The sequence below is a fragment of the Electrophorus electricus genome, chromosome 8 (genome assembly GCF_041902795.1).
Source record: "Electrophorus electricus isolate QZ-2024a chromosome 8, ASM4190279v1, whole genome shotgun sequence".
NCBI lineage: Eukaryota > Metazoa > Chordata > Actinopteri > Gymnotiformes > Gymnotidae > Electrophorus > Electrophorus electricus.
This window is the reverse complement of record NC_137504.1, coordinates 30,106,845-30,123,158: the sequence shown is the minus strand read 5'-3', so window position 1 is coordinate 30,123,158 and position 16,314 is coordinate 30,106,845. Positions and strand designations below refer to the sequence as shown.

General features: G+C 43.3%; 5 protein-coding genes across 6 annotated transcripts; 2 read left to right on the top strand and 3 right to left on the bottom strand.

The window, feature by feature from the left end:
• Positions 1–136: 136 nt before the first annotated feature.
• hspb2 (heat shock protein, alpha-crystallin-related, b2) lies at positions 137–2,651 on the bottom strand. The gene is made up of 2 exons (XM_027031831.3): positions 2,386–2,651; positions 137–1,001 (listed from the first exon to the last, which is right to left on the bottom strand). The coding sequence occupies exons 1-2, from the start codon at positions 2,477–2,479 to the stop codon at positions 574–576; spliced, it is 522 nt and encodes a 173-aa protein (XP_026887632.1). The 5' UTR covers positions 2,480–2,651; the 3' UTR covers positions 137–573.
• An 878-nt stretch (positions 2,652–3,529) lies between these two features.
• Positions 3,530–6,827, top strand: cryabb (crystallin, alpha B, b). Of its 2 annotated transcripts, XM_027031826.3 has the most exons (4): positions 3,676–3,815; positions 4,033–4,119; positions 4,597–4,719; positions 4,920–6,827. In XM_027031826.3, exons 3-4 carry the CDS (start codon positions 4,597–4,599, stop codon positions 5,109–5,111), a joined length of 315 nt encoding a protein of 104 aa, XP_026887627.1. In that variant the 5' UTR covers positions 3,676–3,815; positions 4,033–4,119; the 3' UTR covers positions 5,112–6,827. The 2 variants fall into 2 exon arrangements, with proteins under 2 accessions (XP_026887626.1, XP_026887627.1); XM_027031825.3 differs by lacking the exon at positions 4,033–4,119 and having other exon boundaries at positions 3,530–3,815.
• A 179-nt stretch (positions 6,828–7,006) lies between these two features.
• Positions 7,007–7,706, bottom strand: cfap68 (cilia and flagella associated protein 68). Its single transcript, XM_027031828.3, has 3 exons — positions 7,476–7,706; positions 7,311–7,380; positions 7,007–7,191 (listed from the first exon to the last, which is right to left on the bottom strand). Exons 1-3 carry the CDS (start codon positions 7,704–7,706, stop codon positions 7,007–7,009), a joined length of 486 nt encoding a protein of 161 aa, XP_026887629.1.
• Positions 7,707–8,299: 593 nt separating this feature from the next.
• On the bottom strand, positions 8,300–9,625 carry mia (MIA SH3 domain containing). The gene is made up of 4 exons (XM_027031829.3): positions 9,490–9,625; positions 9,109–9,242; positions 8,693–8,803; positions 8,300–8,579 (listed from the first exon to the last, which is right to left on the bottom strand). Exons 1-4 carry the CDS (start codon positions 9,623–9,625, stop codon positions 8,556–8,558), a joined length of 405 nt encoding a protein of 134 aa, XP_026887630.2. The 3' UTR covers positions 8,300–8,555.
• bicdl2 (BICD family like cargo adaptor 2) lies at positions 9,613–16,199 on the top strand. Its single transcript, XM_027031823.3, has 10 exons — positions 9,613–11,129; positions 12,002–12,425; positions 12,864–13,079; positions 13,636–13,752; positions 14,115–14,261; positions 14,668–14,814; positions 15,236–15,310; positions 15,392–15,474; positions 15,675–15,789; positions 15,927–16,199. The coding sequence occupies exons 2-10, from the start codon at positions 12,162–12,164 to the stop codon at positions 16,107–16,109; spliced, it is 1,347 nt and encodes a 448-aa protein (XP_026887624.2). The 5' UTR covers positions 9,613–11,129; positions 12,002–12,161; the 3' UTR covers positions 16,110–16,199.
• The last annotated feature ends 115 nt before the right edge of the window (positions 16,200–16,314 follow it).

Genomic DNA, 16,314 nt, shown 5'->3' with positions numbered 1-16,314 from the left:
CAGATTTTCCTTAAACACACTGGCTGTAGGCCCAGTGCTTTAGGTGCCTAATCTCAATAAAATCAGGTTTTCAGGGATAACAGAAATCATGAAGCAAAATACTTCCGATGCATGGAAGGACAGATATAGTCAGATGATGGGTGACAGGAATTCTGGTAGTTTATTGAAGTTTGATTGTTTTTTCTGCTATTGTCAAAAAGAAGAAATTATGTTACACTCAAAAAAATATTAAGAAAGCCACTTTAATCAGTTGATACTTTCTTAAAAGCGGCCATTTATGGGTTGAGTAACACATCTACTAGTAAGAGAGATCCTGGTCCTCATTCCTTTAAAAACATCTTGAGTACACCTAAAACTTTGCTAATTCTAATTTGTCAGACAAATTATTTTACCCAGGATTAACTGAGGCTGCACCACTGGAAAATGTCAACTCCTTACCCTTCATGGATTTTCTCAAGGCCAAGAAGCTTGGAAAAGTGAACAGGGGCTGTGTGATCAAGTAAATGGCTGAATATTGTCTTTGTCCAGAAGCCAGTTAACTACTTCAGAACATGACTTGTATGTGTGGCCAATTTAGTCCACTTTAGAGCAGCTCTTCTCTCCCTTCTCATCCATTTTAATCTTGAGCCGATTGATCTTAGGCTCCACGTCTTGCACCTTCCTTGGCGCCTGCACACACAGTATCCCATCATGCGAGAGGGAGACCTGAAGCAACAGTGGGTCCACGCCCACGGGCAGGATGTAGGTGCGCGTGAACTCTCGGCTCACGAATCCGTGCTGGTCTATCCTCTGCGCATGGCGCCCGCTCACCTCCAGCAGGTTGTCCACGGTGCGCACACTCATTTCATCTGGGGTGAATTGGCACACGTCCAGTTGTACACGGTACCAGTCATCCTCGATCTCCACCTGGGAGAAGCCCCGGTCCAGCTGCTTGGTGATGCGGGGACGGATGTAGTAACCGTGGTACAGGACCGGTACCATTAGGTCCTGAGGAGACAATGCTGTGCAGAAGAGGTACAGGGTGAAAAGCAAGACCAATAGTCATGAGTTCGCATCATGTAATAATGATACTCTAAGTGACAATGTGTCTTCTAACAGTTGTAACCCGTGCTAGATTTTACATTGGCTGGAATACTCCAAAAGTGGATGGAGAAGGGTGGGAATAAAACATTCAGTTTGGCAAATGTGGAAGTTCAGAGTTGGTGTCGACTGAAGAGAAGAAATACCTCACCTATAAATTCAAGACTGCAAGGACAAGTTAGCATTATGCTATTGTGATAATTTACCAATACAGTTTTCTACCTACAATTAGTCTTTTTTGGGGGGGTAAAATACCCATTAATCTTAAAAAATGAAGAGATCCACGGAAAGACCATGGGAGGCATCAAGATTTTCTGAGGCATGCACCTTGATTACAGCACGCTTAGAAAAATGTGCCAGTGTCATAAGGCAGAGGCCACAATAGGCAACTTTGTGTCAGATTAGGGTGCTGTTCCTTAATCTATGAACCGTGTCATCGTCATACTCTCTCCCTTCCAGCATGGTGAAAACAGACAGTCTTACACTCCCCTACATCAAACTCTTACATCATACAATGTTTACAATGAGCACTGGAAGCCTTAGATCAAGAATCAGATTTCATTCAGGAAATATTTTATTTTGGTCTTATTTTATGGGATACATCTTCCAGTATTTATAGATAATGACATGACTACCACTGAATCTTGGTCAGTTGTGGATATAGCAGTCTGTTTAAGATTAGTCCAGCAGTGAGGAACAGGTTATTTTTATATGGTGGCACTGGAGTCTTTGTCATGTATGGCATTCTAAATATAAATCTTAGCCCAGGCCTTGTGTTTCACTCCAGTATGAAATGCTGTCATGGTGGATCTGGTAATCATCACTTCACTTGGCTCATGTTTTGCTGGTTCACTGGCAAATAAACAGCTTGCATGAACTTTTAGCATTCATTTGACATCTTAAAGAGACATGTATTTAACAGCTTAAAGAGATTTGCTATATTAGAGCAAAGTATACAAGTATAGAAAAGTATAGAACTTCTAAAGTATAGAAGTTATTATTTTATTTACAGTCTTTCTCTTTTACATTTTCTCTTTGATTTACGTGAGCCTCTGAAGAACTATATTGCTGGAATAAACTTGTCATCACAGAGCAGAGAGACAGAGAGGCAGTAAAATTGCAGTGTAGTACACAAACTTTCAAGATAAAAGATGCTTTGGACAGAGGTCCTTCTTCAGCTTTGTAAGCATAATACTTCTAAAGGTTTAGGAGGTGAAACTGGCTTAACTAATAAAACCTGTTGAAATTCTTACCTGAAACTACATGTTGTAGTGTTTGTGTTAATGCTCATAAAGGCTCACTTACCTTCTGCAAAGTTCTGGTCGTAGATCCTAGCGGGTGTGCTCATCTCATAGTTGACGCTCATGGGGTAGGCATGGGGAACGGTGCGGTCAGTCATATTGAAGCGGTAGCAGGTATGCAGTATGGAAAGGACAGGGAAGTAGCACCTTTCTTGCTTGAAAGTTTGCTATAGTGCACCAAACAGTTAAGAGTACAAGTAAGGCAGGAGAGTGAGAGGGTCTAGAAATAGCTTGTGGCACACATGCTGGTGTTGTGTGGCTTCAAGGGGGTTTACACAGAGTGATACAATACTGGAACTTGGACAGACAACAGTTTAACATGACAATATTCACTGTGCTCATTTTTCTCCTAAAGAAAAGCAGACTGGCACCTGTTCTGTAGCTTAAAGGATAAAGTGTCATCATATATGAGACTCAGGAAAACGGATGCACAAGCAGACATTTTTAACTAATGAAATTTAATCTTTCTCTCGTTTCTTACACTGAGTCATTGGAGACTTTATAAATCACTGACTCTGACTGCTCTGATGCCAACTGGCCAGGGTTTCAGTGCCTGGCACTCGAGCCAGCTCGTGTAAGTCCTCCACTGCTGCCAGGCAGTGGGGTAATGCATCCTTCTGAAGGTGCATGACTCTGCAAGGGGCTCAGCCACACAAGATGACCCCGGCAATGGTTACCAGCTGCCTCTGAAAAAACTTGTCTTTCATCCACTGCTCCCCCAAAGACAAAAGGTCTCCACTGGGGGCTCAGACCTCAGAAGTGTACGGCTGCACTGGGGCATGGAAAATAATCTAAATTAATCTTCCCTGACATAAAGATAGCTCACTGGGTCCTCGGTATTTGCAAGAATGGAGCCAAAGATCCAGAGGCTTTTCCCTCAGCAATGGCAAGTCTTGGTCAGCAAAGTTTCCAGTTCCATGAACATGTGTGGGTGGTGGGGTAATGCCCACTATCCAGAGCCTGCACTTTAATCCAGCTGGTATTTGACTGAATGAAATCATAATACTGGTTTAGATAACTACACAGAGGGAGGGGTCTGGAAGAAAGGGACAGGACAGCTAGCAGAGAAGAGTGGGAGGGATGGGGGGGTAGGCAAACAGTTTACATCATTGTTCCAGATAAATCACCAGCTTTCCGGCTCTGGCACTGCGACCATCACTGATGGCTTATATAAGTGCAGTGGCAGGACAGGCACCAGGATTCTCTTAAGCAGTGTGGCATCGTTTAGAGTCACAAGCCAAAATGGACATTACGATTCAGCAGCCTTGGTTCCGCCGCTCCTTTTGGCCATCGTTCTTCCCCAGCCGGATCTTTGAGCAGCACTTCGGGGAACATATCCCAGAGAGTGATGCGTTAACCCCCTACCCCTCGCTGTACTTCCCCCGATCTTCCTTCTTCCGCTGGCCCAGCTGGGTGGCAAGTGGGCTCTCAGAGGTGAGCAGGCTTTTGTATTGATTCACCACAAACAAGTCTTAATGAGATGAGAACAAACCTTACCCACTTCAGAGCCAGAGCAAAAGAGATAGTAACATTCTCCTTTGATGTGCTTACAGGCTAATAAGTAAAAGTTATTTGGTACAGTTGCTTCTGCTGCCACTGTGCCTGGCAGTAGTAGATCGGAAAGTGTGAGTGTTTTTCCATGTCATCATAGGAATGAGGAGCCTTTCATTGTTGCTATTTCCTGTCAAATCAACCTGTGGTCAATCTGGGGACATCTGGGAAATCTCTGGAATTACATGTACATATAGCTCCACATTATTTTTTATATTTCAGACAAAGAGATGGCTTGTGCTACTAGCCAAAGTAAACACAGACTTAAAGTTGTTTTTCTCCATCACAGTATTTCATAGATCTTATTTATTCTCTATAGATCCCCAAATTGAATTAAATAATTTTAAATATTTTAGTTGCATGCTTTCTAATGCAGCAACATACTTCCTAAATTTTAACCAAATGTACCGTTACGTTAAGTGAACACATTGTAGCTTGACAGTTTCTTTAGTTCATAGAAAACTTTAGGTGTGCTTATCTATCTCAGTGGAAAATGTAAATCACTGTCATATTCATGTAAATTGGAGACATAAGTCAGAACAGTATGAGGGTTATAAAGGTAGTGTGGTACAGCAGGCTTTTCAAGAACAAGCGAAACGCCTATTCTTTTATTATAACAACAAGTCATAATACACAGCAAGTCTTTTTCATGTTGCTCTTTTAGATGAAAATGGAAAAGGACCATTTTATAGTTAATCTGGATGTGAAGCACTTTTCCCCTGAGGAGTTGGCAGTAAAAATCATTGGAGATTACATTGAGATTCATGCTAAACACGAGGACCGTCAGGTAAATCCTTGCACCAACATGTAACCACGAACAAGCATAGCATTCTCTCCTCATGAACATAAATATTTATTGGAAACACTGACCTTGCTGGTCAGGCAGATGTTAAGTTGAAATTTAGGTGTGTATTTCAGACACCAGGCTAGTAGTGTATGTTTAAAGCCTCCATGCAAGAAGTCAAATTCGTGCCTCCTATCATTCAGGATGACCATGGCTTTGTCTCGCGGGAGTTCCTCCGAAAGTACCGGCTCCCAGCTGGAGTGGACCCAGCCAAAGTCACCTCCTCACTCTCCTCGGATGGCGTGCTGACTGTCACAGCCCCCCGCAGCCCCTCTGAAGCCCCAGAACGCTCCATCCCCATCGCCCGGGAGGACAAGCCTGCCATCAAGAAGTAAATCTGCTACAGACCATATCATGCTAGCCTGTTGACCCCACATTTCCCCATCCCCACCACGCTGACACACCCCCACCCAAGCCCCGCCCCTTATCTTTGCATGTGTGCCTGATCAGGCCTCGGGGAGGAACACTCATCACCATCCATCTAGTCTCTGACAAGCAAAGAGGCATACTCTCTACAGAAGCTAATGCCCATCAAAGGATTAAATTACCGCACAAATGATAACCACATTGTCCAGTTGGGCAGTACAAACTGACCATTTTTGTAGAGAAACACAGTTATTCTACATAAGCACCATTTGTGTTCCTTGACCACTAACTATAAAACTTATTGCTCCACCACACAAAATGGCACAAACAAAAGGGATCTTTGTCTCCCGCAGCCAGTCAGTGACAAACAGTAGATGCATGGAGCTGGATATTGTGAGGGTTTGGGTGTAGGAAGACTGGCCTTTTGGGCATTGACCGCGATGAAATGGTGCAAAGACATCAGCACATCTGAAAAAACAATGTGATGGAATTCCTAAGACCATAATCCCATACTCTGAAAGAAGTGAGAAATGTGTTCTGGGTCACATGTTGTTTAATTGTATCTAATGGGAGGATGCAGTTGTGCCTAGAGAATGGGTAAATATAAATTATAGATTACATATCTATATATTAAAGAGAGAGATAAAAAAAGAAAAAAGTGAGTGAGTGTGTGTGTGTGAGAGAGAGAGAGAGAGAGAGAGAGAGAGAGAGAGAGAGAGATCGGGTGCATGTAGTGAGGGATAAGAATTTTTATGAAAAAAGTGACCTCTTTCTGTTGATGGTTTCTGTTTCTCCTGATATATTAGTTTTCTGGTCAAGCCTGACATTTGTGGTGACTGAAAACATCATTGTGAGCCTGAGGAAAAACAGACTGAGTGTATGAACAATAATGTGGCTCAGTATAGTAAAATGGAGAGGGGACATGAAATCTGATCTAAATGGTAAAACTGCAAAATCAGTGGCAGAGATGATCAAGAAGTGTTAGGGTTTCCTAAACATAAATGTGATTTCAAAATACTATAGCAGCCCAAGAGTGAGAGCATGTATGAGCAGGCAAGAATGTTTATAACTTTAATTTCAAGTCTGTGTGTATTTGCCATCCACAAAGCTGATAAAACTCAATAACAGTACCATTTCTCAACAAGGCACACTTACTAAAACAGGTTTTCATCTACTTTAAAAAACTATTTCCTCATATATTCTCCACATATGAAGAAAATATCTGTTCATACAATTGGACTCTTAACACTAGGTGGAGCAAGTGAGTGGAGTGAGCGCACAAGTAGACGTTTCATATGCTCGGGATCGAAGTTGTCCTTATACACTGTTCTAGGACCAGTTTATTTTATTCACTTACAATAAACCAGAAATAGGGTAAACAGCAAAACCTGTCTCGGAATCGTGCCAAAGGCCTATATCCCAGTGGTGAGAACCTCGGCGCTTTCTGTTCACAGCATCAACAGGCCTCATGGCTGATAGCGCCGAACAATATGTATCCAAGATAGCTCTACGTTTGCGTAATAGCGGTGATGAAATATTAAAAATCATGTGAAAATTCAAAAACAACAGGTAACTTGGTTAACTGTTTAATAACTCTTATGGAACTTAAGTAGTCGTTTTACTGCTCTATGTAGGCATTGCTAAGGTCTGAGCATTGATACCAATAAATCTGATAAGCATTTCAACATCTGATATTGCATATCTGTTCTGATAGATTTACGTGTCATGTGATCCAACCTTGTCAGCATTTATGTGAGACCACCACACAGACGCTTACCACCTAACAGGATCTTGCTATTGGGTTATTCACAGCAGTGCTTCGTGCACACCATACTGACGTATGAAACAGAAAGGGGACTTGAATCTACTGTTGGGACTCCTCAGCAGTGAGAGTGCCTGGATCTCTAGCGCTCGTCTGCCCAAGCGCTGGGGTCTGTCTTGTCGAGCAGCTGAAGTTTAGTCTGTAGCAGGAGTTTGGCGCACACTTGGTGTGGGGAGGGTCCAGTTCAGGTTGATGACCAGGAAAGCTTCTGGGCTCTCTCTTTAAAGCTGAAACGACACACAACAGATACCTTCTTCAAAATTAAGTAGCATTTTTTCATGCTACAGCGCATACGTCAATTTTAAAAAAGATAGAAGATACTGGAATATATAAAGCGATTACTCACTTCTATAAATCGGGCGTTTCTCTTCTTTATTATAAGCATAAGAGTACGTTGTCTCAAAGTAGTGAGAGAACTGCGAAAAAAAATAATGCGTGCGACGTTTTGAAATAAAGGCATGTCTTTTCCCTGTTGCATATAACCTTTCTGTATACCGCAGTAGCTACTAACCTGCGATAGCAATGGGCGATGTATTGACTTAGCACGCCTGACGTCAAGCTTCTTCTCGGACCAGTTTCCCATGAGTGTAGCAATTGAATAGGTGTCCTCGTTTGTAGAACAACGCCAGCCGTACTGGCGAAATTTGGCTTCCTCGGTGAAATCGTGCCAAACCTCACTTTGTCCAGAGGCCCGAAGCATGTAATGAAAAGGTGGACTTTTCTGCATCCATGAGGATTCCATATCAATATTAGGACAGTGTACGGGGAACGAGCGCCCCAGGGAGATTTCGTCTCTTTAGGTCAGTCTTGAAACACTGAAAAAAAAACACTTTGACCAAGTTACGTGCGAAATTACAAACGTTGCGTATAGTTTGATATGCCCGCGTAGCAAAACCTCTCTAGTTGCACATCGCAATACACGCCTCTTGTGTAGTTACTCGTTTCTATGACTACGCGACAGCGCGAGGAAAGTGTGCGCTATCATTTTAAATAGTATTCCAAAATAATATCCCATTCAGATTTTCTGCCTCATGCTGTATTATAGATATTATCCTCAATCTGCCCAAAGTATTTGTCCATGTATAAACTGATACGACAGTACATACTCGTATGACAATACTCATTTGTTGAATGTAGTATATCGATTTTGACGTCGTTTCCTATATAAGTCAAGCGTGGCCATAAGATAACACTATAAATAATAATTTTAAAAAATGGATTTGATTGTTTTATTACAGGAAAATATTTTTCTCAACACGCCGAGATGATATTCTCAACTCCCCTACACGTGCTGAAAGGTAATAGCTGAATTTCGCAAGCAACAAACAGGAAACGTTTAAGTAGCACCTCAAGTTTATTGATTAAAAGCAATAGTAAAAAGCACTACTTTTCCTGCTTTTTAATAAGCTATTTCATTTGCTAAATCGTTTATGATTTGTGTATTTGTGCGTATTCTCAATGAATTTTAATGTATGACTTTCATCTGTTATAAAAACAAACACTATCTGAGTTTATTAGCTTTTAAAATGAAAGAGAAGGGTGCAGATATGCTCAGCTGAATAGGTGAACCACTCTTTGAGCTGTCAGTGCCTCACTGACAGAAGAAGTCCCATCTCTGAAGAGATAAAAACAGCATGCAATCTCATATAAGTATACATTCACATACAATTGTTTGTCCAGTACTAAAAACCTAAGAAAAGCACCAAAACATGATCTTGCGACACTCACATCGGTTTTGACTTCAACATCAGCTGGCATTAAAGCATGAGTCTCCTCCACCACGCTGCTGGGGAAATGGCCTAACTGTGCCTCCTCCCCACCGAAGTAAGACCCCTGGACCTGGTCAAGCACAGAAATCTTCAGGTCATTTTTAAAGCTTTCAAATACCTTCCAAAACCTTATTCATTTTAGCAAGAGGATTAGCAACTTTTGCCAGGGTGGAACCACAGGAGTCATTCTTAGCCTGGTCCATGTAAAGTCGTCCTTTACACTCGCTGCTAGTACCTGATGAAATTACACAGTCCGAACTACATTCTGAGTACATTCATTCAAGAACAAAATCCACTGTCCATGAGTAAAGGCGTTTCTGGGCATCACGTCCTGCTACAGCGGGCGAAGGGATTCTGTGTGGAGACTCGACTCACGCTGCCTGCCCAGAAGAGGTTGCCGCGGCCCTTCAGCATGGCATAGACGTACACGAGCTGGCCCTGCCGGATGTGGATGAAGCGGCAGTCTTGGGGATAATAATCCTGAAGGGCTCTCGCAATGAGGATGGGATCTGGGGACCATATTATCCATATTTAATCCACATTATGCACTTAATGCAGGAGGTTTCAAAACTTTATTTTTGCTAAGGACATGCCCCCATCATAGGTTTGTTTTTCAATAAATCATTAATTTATGGTTGTGGACATACAGTATATATGTATGGTTTGTAACTATTCTGTGTGTGAGAGGCACATGCAACATAGCACTAACTCTTGGGCATCACACAACACATCATGCATACAGGCACAGTTACTCACGGCTGCATTCGGCGTCGGCGCACTGTTTCTTGTCAGCGAGCTTGGGCATCTGCCTGCCGGCGCCCACATCCAGTGGCAGCAGGCCACCCAGCACCAGGAGCAGGGCCCAGTTAATGTAGCGTCCCTCCATCAGCATGCCTCTGCCCTACAGCACGCAGGGATTCTGGGGTAGGAGGGATCCCGGCAGAGGAGGGGCTCTGGCTGGAGCCCTGCCCCCCATGCCACACCACTCCCGTGCTCCTGCTGCAAGCACAGAATAAAGTAAACCCTGGGTTTTCTGTACAGCTTTAGCCTAACAGAATATAGAGAGCACTGTCCTATTTAGTTTGGGCTCAGCTGCATTGGTAACTGAGGAAGCCGCTACTGGAAACAAATTATGTTGTAGCTATTGCATGTCAGGACAAGAGATTGCATGTTACCTTGCAAAATAAATCTCTGTTTATCTGTAACTTAACTCTTTGCCCATTGTTTATAACATCCTGAGTCATTATGTGAAATAACACATTTTCCAAATCAGCCACTTTATTGTTTCCTTCTGAAGAGCGAGTTTTAACCCAGCACTTGGACTTTGTCCCTAAAACGTAACTAGCCTCTTTCACTCATAGGTCAAATATTTTGAGCAGAAAACAGGAAATAGCACAGCAAGGTTCCACAGGCTCCTGCTTGTGTGGATAGGTTTGACTTTATGTGACCCCACACTGACGCACACTGACACCACTGTTTCTGTAGGGAGGCAGAAGCACAGGTCCCTAACACCTAGCCACACTGTCTGGAGGCCATGAAAAGAAGTGAACATGCCTCCCTTTTTACAAGCCAGAAAATAAACAAACAGACCGGGCTTCTCAAGGGAGCTACTGTGGTCTCTCTGGTTACACATATCTTAATTTGAACTACTAATGACTTTTTCTGGAAGCAGAGTAGCAAATGATACTGAATGCTTAAGAAAGAATTTGTTTTTTTATGGCAGAACTGTATTATTTGGTGGTTGTTTCCGTATAAAAACATGACTGTTTTTGATGTGGCTCCGACAGAGAGAGGTTTACTTCAGCCACTGAGTGGCAGCATAGAGCATGTCAGTTTTATTACCAGAAGGCGGTTTGTCACCAGTCATATAGTAACAATTTATTTGACAGTCAAAAGCGTGTTTGCTTTTGCAGCTCAAATGGGATCATGTTGTAAGCAAGTAGCAGCAGAAGTAATGAAAATCTACTTTTGTTTGTTTTAAACTATTGCTTTGAACATATTGGCAAGACTTATTGAATTAGTATTATACAGTCTGAACTAAGCAGATCATGCATTGTTTTTATTGATTTCAGTCATGATCCAAATATTGACCCTTATTTAGCCATATTTCTTAGGTATGAACAAAGCATAATGGCTCTCTATTCACAGTTTTACAGTGTGGTTTTCTTGCTGAAGGATCTCACCTGAAGAGGCTTTGTATTTCTGTGCTACCTGTGGGAAACACCCACCCATCACCACCACCACTGTATTTGCATGAACTCTACACCACGCCCATCTGCATGAGGTCATCAGCAGAGGGTGGGGCGTGGTCATTAATTGCGGAACATTGGTTACAAGGCAACCAGCAGTGCCTCCCAAGTGCTGTACACGCTGGAAGCAAAGCCGGAACTTCTCAGGTAAGAAAAACAACATGACAGGTGGGAAAGCAACTTGTGAAACGACAGTGTTCTCTTTATTTATGAAACTATAAAATTGGATAAGCTTGTGGAATTTAAATGCAGGTGCTGAAAGAGGTGTAGGTCTTGTACTTTGTGTTGCTGAATGTGTCTCCTGTGACAGATAGTGGTAGGATACAGTGAGAGTCTTGGTGGAATATTAAGCTCTAATCAGTCTCACTGATAAAACTTGCATGCATGGTTAATGGATTGATCTAGGTTCAAAAGCCAGGCTGCAGAAGACCAACTTTGAAGCACCTGTTAGCAAACAGGAGCTGATTTACATCATAGCCAGTTAGTCATATCTGCCACAGCCTGCTTTCTTATTCATGATGTGAATGTCAGTTTGGGCTTTTCCAAGAAAGTTCCTTTTTTCAACATGACAATTTCATATTGATCATCTGTTATGTGGCTGTTTAAAGTAAGCTTAAATGAGTGCATCAGGAGTTGTTTTGGCTTGAGCAAGCCTAGCCACTCATGCTTTCAGAAACACAAAACCAGTCTGGTGTGACTCAAAAGGGTGTAGCTGGCCACCAAGGAGACTTAAATGACTCCGGGAATGTGGGGAAACACTACAGCTCTTGTTGTTCTTCCCCACTTCACAAAAGTAGCAAACAGACAACAATAGGAATGGTCTCTTTCCTGGTTATATTACCTTTCATTACATGTTTTCTGGGATACCTTGTTCAGAAAATGTACACAATGAAGGAAATCTGAGACAGTGATTATTTTAAGCACTCAAGGTTTTAAACTGACTAGCAAGTAAATAGTAATTTGTTAACATTTGAGATTGAAATGGTTTTTGGACCACCACCTTTTGGTCATTGCTCAAGGTTTCAACCCGATAAAGAACACGGACACAGCACGCCTGCATTACTTCTTGCTCTTGAGAACTGAAGATGGTATTATGCATGTTGTGACAACCAAATGACCTGAAGCAACCAGCAGGGCCTTTGGGGCATCAGTCCAACTTGAACCAGACGCAAAGCAGCAATGATCTCAACCAGGAAGGAGAGCTTGCCCTCTCCCAGCCTGGAGGACTCCTTCTTCCCCTTCTTGTCATCAACGCCCTCCACCAGGCATCATGTCTTGGGCATGGGGATGAGGCAGGATGACCTGCTGGCATCCCCCGGGGGCGACAGCAGCCAGACAATGCTGGAGAAGGACCTAATCCTGGCTGCCGAGGTGGGCCGTGCCCTGCTGGAGAGGAACGAGGAGGTGGAGGCTCAGCTGGAGCAAATGAGGAAGGACATGGAGGTTAGGATCACAGGCACTTTTCTTTCTGCCAAAAAATAAATAAAAAAGAAAGAAATGAACACAGCAGTGGTAATTTCACATATGAGAGAGTGAGGCAGGGCAGTTGGGCTCTGCAAAACTGAAACACAATGCCTGTGACCCACTGCAGTTCCTGTTCATCAGAGCACATGATTAGAGATAGGACACCCAGTGTCTATCTGTGTGTGTGTCTGTGTCTGTGTGAGAGAGAGAAGAGCATGCAGTTACACCCATTTTGCATGTGTAACGGGAAACCATTCCCAACCAAGTTATACTACAGGAGGTTATTGGGATTCACTATATCTTTGGAATTTGGACAATTGGCTACTTAAACAAGGTATTTAGCTGTAGTGTGGCAATAAGTGTGTGGATGTACGTGTGTGTGTGTGTGTGTGTGTGTGTTGTGGGGGGTGCTTTCAGGTCTTACAGCAGGAGAAGCATACTCTCCAGCGGCGCCTGGAAGTGCGAGAACTGGAGGCAGGGCAGCGGGAGGTGGAGTTGCAGGCTGACATCACGTTACTCCATGAGCAGCTGGAGCAGAAGCACAGTCAGGGCCGTGAACGGCGCCGTGAGGAGAATGAGCAGCTCTCACAACTTTCTAAGCATAACCAGAAGCTGGTGGAGCAGCTAGCAGAGGTGACCAATCAGAATGCTTCAAAGTATTCACTGTCACAGATGTACTAAAAATATAATCAAGCTGGTGTATGCATGTATGTATGCATCTCTCTATCTATCTCTCTATCTCTCTATCTCTCTATCTATCTATCTATCTACAGAAGTGGTAGCAGTGCTAATAGGGCAGTGTTAGCTCAGTGGTTAAGGTACTTGACTAGTTATTAGAAGCTTGCCAGTTCAAATTCCACCACAGCCAGGATGCCACTGTTGGGACCCTTGAGCACGGCCCTTAACCCTCAATTGCTCAAGTTGTGTTCAGTCAGTTGCTTGGATAAATACCATCTACAAGGTAGAATGCAGAAAAGCAGGTTTGGTTTTCATTCTTCAAAGTTTCTGAAAAGAAGATATGCATCAGAGATGAGTCCTTGCATATTTGCCTTTATAAAAAAATAATTCTTTCTCCGCTCTCTCTCTCTCTCTCTCTCTCTCTGTGTGTGTGTGTGTGTGTGTGTGTGTGTGTGTGTGTGTGTGTGTGTGTGTGTGTGTGTGTGTGTGTGTGTGTGTGTCTCTCTCTCAGGCAGTGTCTTTAGAGCACTCTTTGCGTCTTGAACTGCGCTCTCTGAGAGAGGAGATGGAAGACACGAGTTTTAGTCGGTCCATAAGCTCTGCTCGCCTGGATAGCCTGCAGGCTGAGGTGTGTGTATATATACGCACACACACACACCTGCATTCAAATTAAGTGTAGGCCCAGTTTTTTTAAAATATTTTCAGCAAAGGGTCCCCCGTGGTTTAGTGCAAGCCCATGCTGTGGCCCCGGACCTGCCTATTTCGGTGGCATGAGCTGCTAACCACGGGCAGCTTGCCATCACATTTAACCAGGGACCCAGCCAAGCTCAAGGCCCATGTTATATCTCCACCACCAGTTGTAGCAAACTAGAGTAACCTGCTCAGATATCAGCCCCTAAGGCCGGTCATGTGAGATGACCATGTGAATAAAGTGAAGGATCACATAGCAACGTATTTCTGTTCTTCTCATACAGTTTTCTTGTTGAACAGAACAGAGTTTTACAGGAGCGCTGCACAAACACGGACCAACGTCTGACATCAGCACAGGAGGATAATGAGAGACTGAGGACAGAGAGGGATGGTCTCAGAGAACGAGTCATCGGGCTGCAGACTGAAATGAAAGAAAGGGATGCCGAGGTAATGGAAGACATGAAGACAGAGGGGAAGATACAAGAGAAACAGAGCAAAACCTGTTCAGGCCGTCTGTGTCCGGTTAATGTATCGGGTGTTTCTGAAGTGAAACATGACTCTGCATTACCTGACTCACTTACACTGTTTTTAATGATCCCTACTGTGAACAACCTGAGTCTTAGTATAGACTCCATATTTGCAGAATCTGGAATCCCAGATTATTAAAGACTCCCTCTACAGGAATAAGTAAGCCTTTAAATAAAAATTTCTTGCAAAGCCCTTTATTTATTTATTATTTTATTGGTTTTTTTAAAAAAAACCATCAGAATATCCCAAGCTTGTAAGGGGAAGTATGCTTTTGTCTGATCTGGGATTTGGGCCTGTTGCACACTGCCTGCATGGTCTTCCACAGCTGGATCAGGAACACAGTGTGGTGTTCCAGCTGCGCACGGCCAACCGGAGCTTCCAGCAGAGACTCCAAACCCTGGGCGATGAGGCCAGCCTCAAGGAGAGCACGTGCTTCCCTATGTCCCTCCAGAATGAGCTTCAACAGTCCCAGGTAGCACTCACTCCTGCAAGTTGAGTGTGTGTCTCATTGATACACCTGGATAGCTTAGCAACAGTGTGACGGTCCTTTAGAAGGTGTGATGGAGAAGTAGCTTGTCTTTACTTCTGTGAGAGTGAAAGTGTGATGTGTCTTTACTGTTCTTTCACACCTTTTAGTAGCTTTATGTAGGAATAGCCATCTTCAACCAGTACTGATACTAATACATCATACCATGTAAAACATATGATATATATAATGTGCATTTATCTATATTTGTGTTTGGACTTTCATTTTCATAATTATAATTGTTAGCACTGTCAACACTACTAGGGACACTACTCTCTCCTCCTCCAGTGTCTCTCTCGCTCTCTCTCCCTAGATTAGGTAGTTGTGGGAGGTACATTTAAAAATTGCATGCAATTTGGTCCAACAGGCCAAGGAAACCATCTTGGCCCATTCTGCTGCCCTACAAGAAAAAGAAGAGGAGATTAATAAACTGAAGAAAGAGGTTGGTCCATTTTCAGTGTCCTAATGGTTAAAAGACTGATCAGCTGACTCCCAACCCGGCTGTTGAATGTTTTTCTAACAGCTGGAGGCCAGTCAAGCTGAATTAGAAGCAGTGAGGGAGGAGCTAAAGCCATTTCGCAATCCTCCAGGCAAGCCAGCATACAGGTGAAATCTCTCATTGGCGAAACTGCCGGTGGCCATGGTACCATATAAGATACACCTAAATTCTATGCATGACTGTTTCCAAATCGCAATGATGTTGCAACTCTGTTTCACAAAGAATTTACTAATGTGTGATGATGGGTGGGGTGCTGCCACTGGGCAATACTTTAGACGTGTTGTTTTGGTGTGTTCGCCTTGCATAGTACCTTGGAGAATGAGATCATTTTGGCACGCCAGGAACGTGACACGCTTAACCAGCAACTCCTGAACACAATCAAGCACAAGGTGGCGCTGTCTCAAGAAGTGGAGTCGTGGCAGGTGAGTGAGATGTTGTTCGCTGGCAACGTCACACCAGGAACTCAGAGGAGGAGTGTGCGTGGGCTTCACGCAACATATTCAAAGTGTGCCATGCGATCCCTGCATTTCCTGCATCTCCTCTTGATTCCCCTGCTCAGGAGGACATGCGGCTGGTGATTTGCCAGCAGGTGCAGCTGCAGGAGAGGGAGAAGGAGAAGGAGAAGGAGCGAGAGAAGCAGCAGCAGCCCCTGCACAGAGGCACTCGCCAGACCAAGTCCTTCCGTTTACCTCGAGAGGAGAGCAAGAGAGGATTTTTCTCCTCTCTCTTTGGTGGAGAGTGAGAGTGAGCAATCCAATGACAAGGAACAAGTCCACAAGAGAAAAACTACTAAACAAAGTGGGGGGGGAAATAAATTTTCAAACATTTTCTTACTTTTTGTAAATATTATGTGTGTATGTGACCAAAAATGTAAATAAGATTAAATGGACCAAATATAGTATATTTTGGCATGAAGTTCACTCATTATCTGTATTTATTTGGAATTT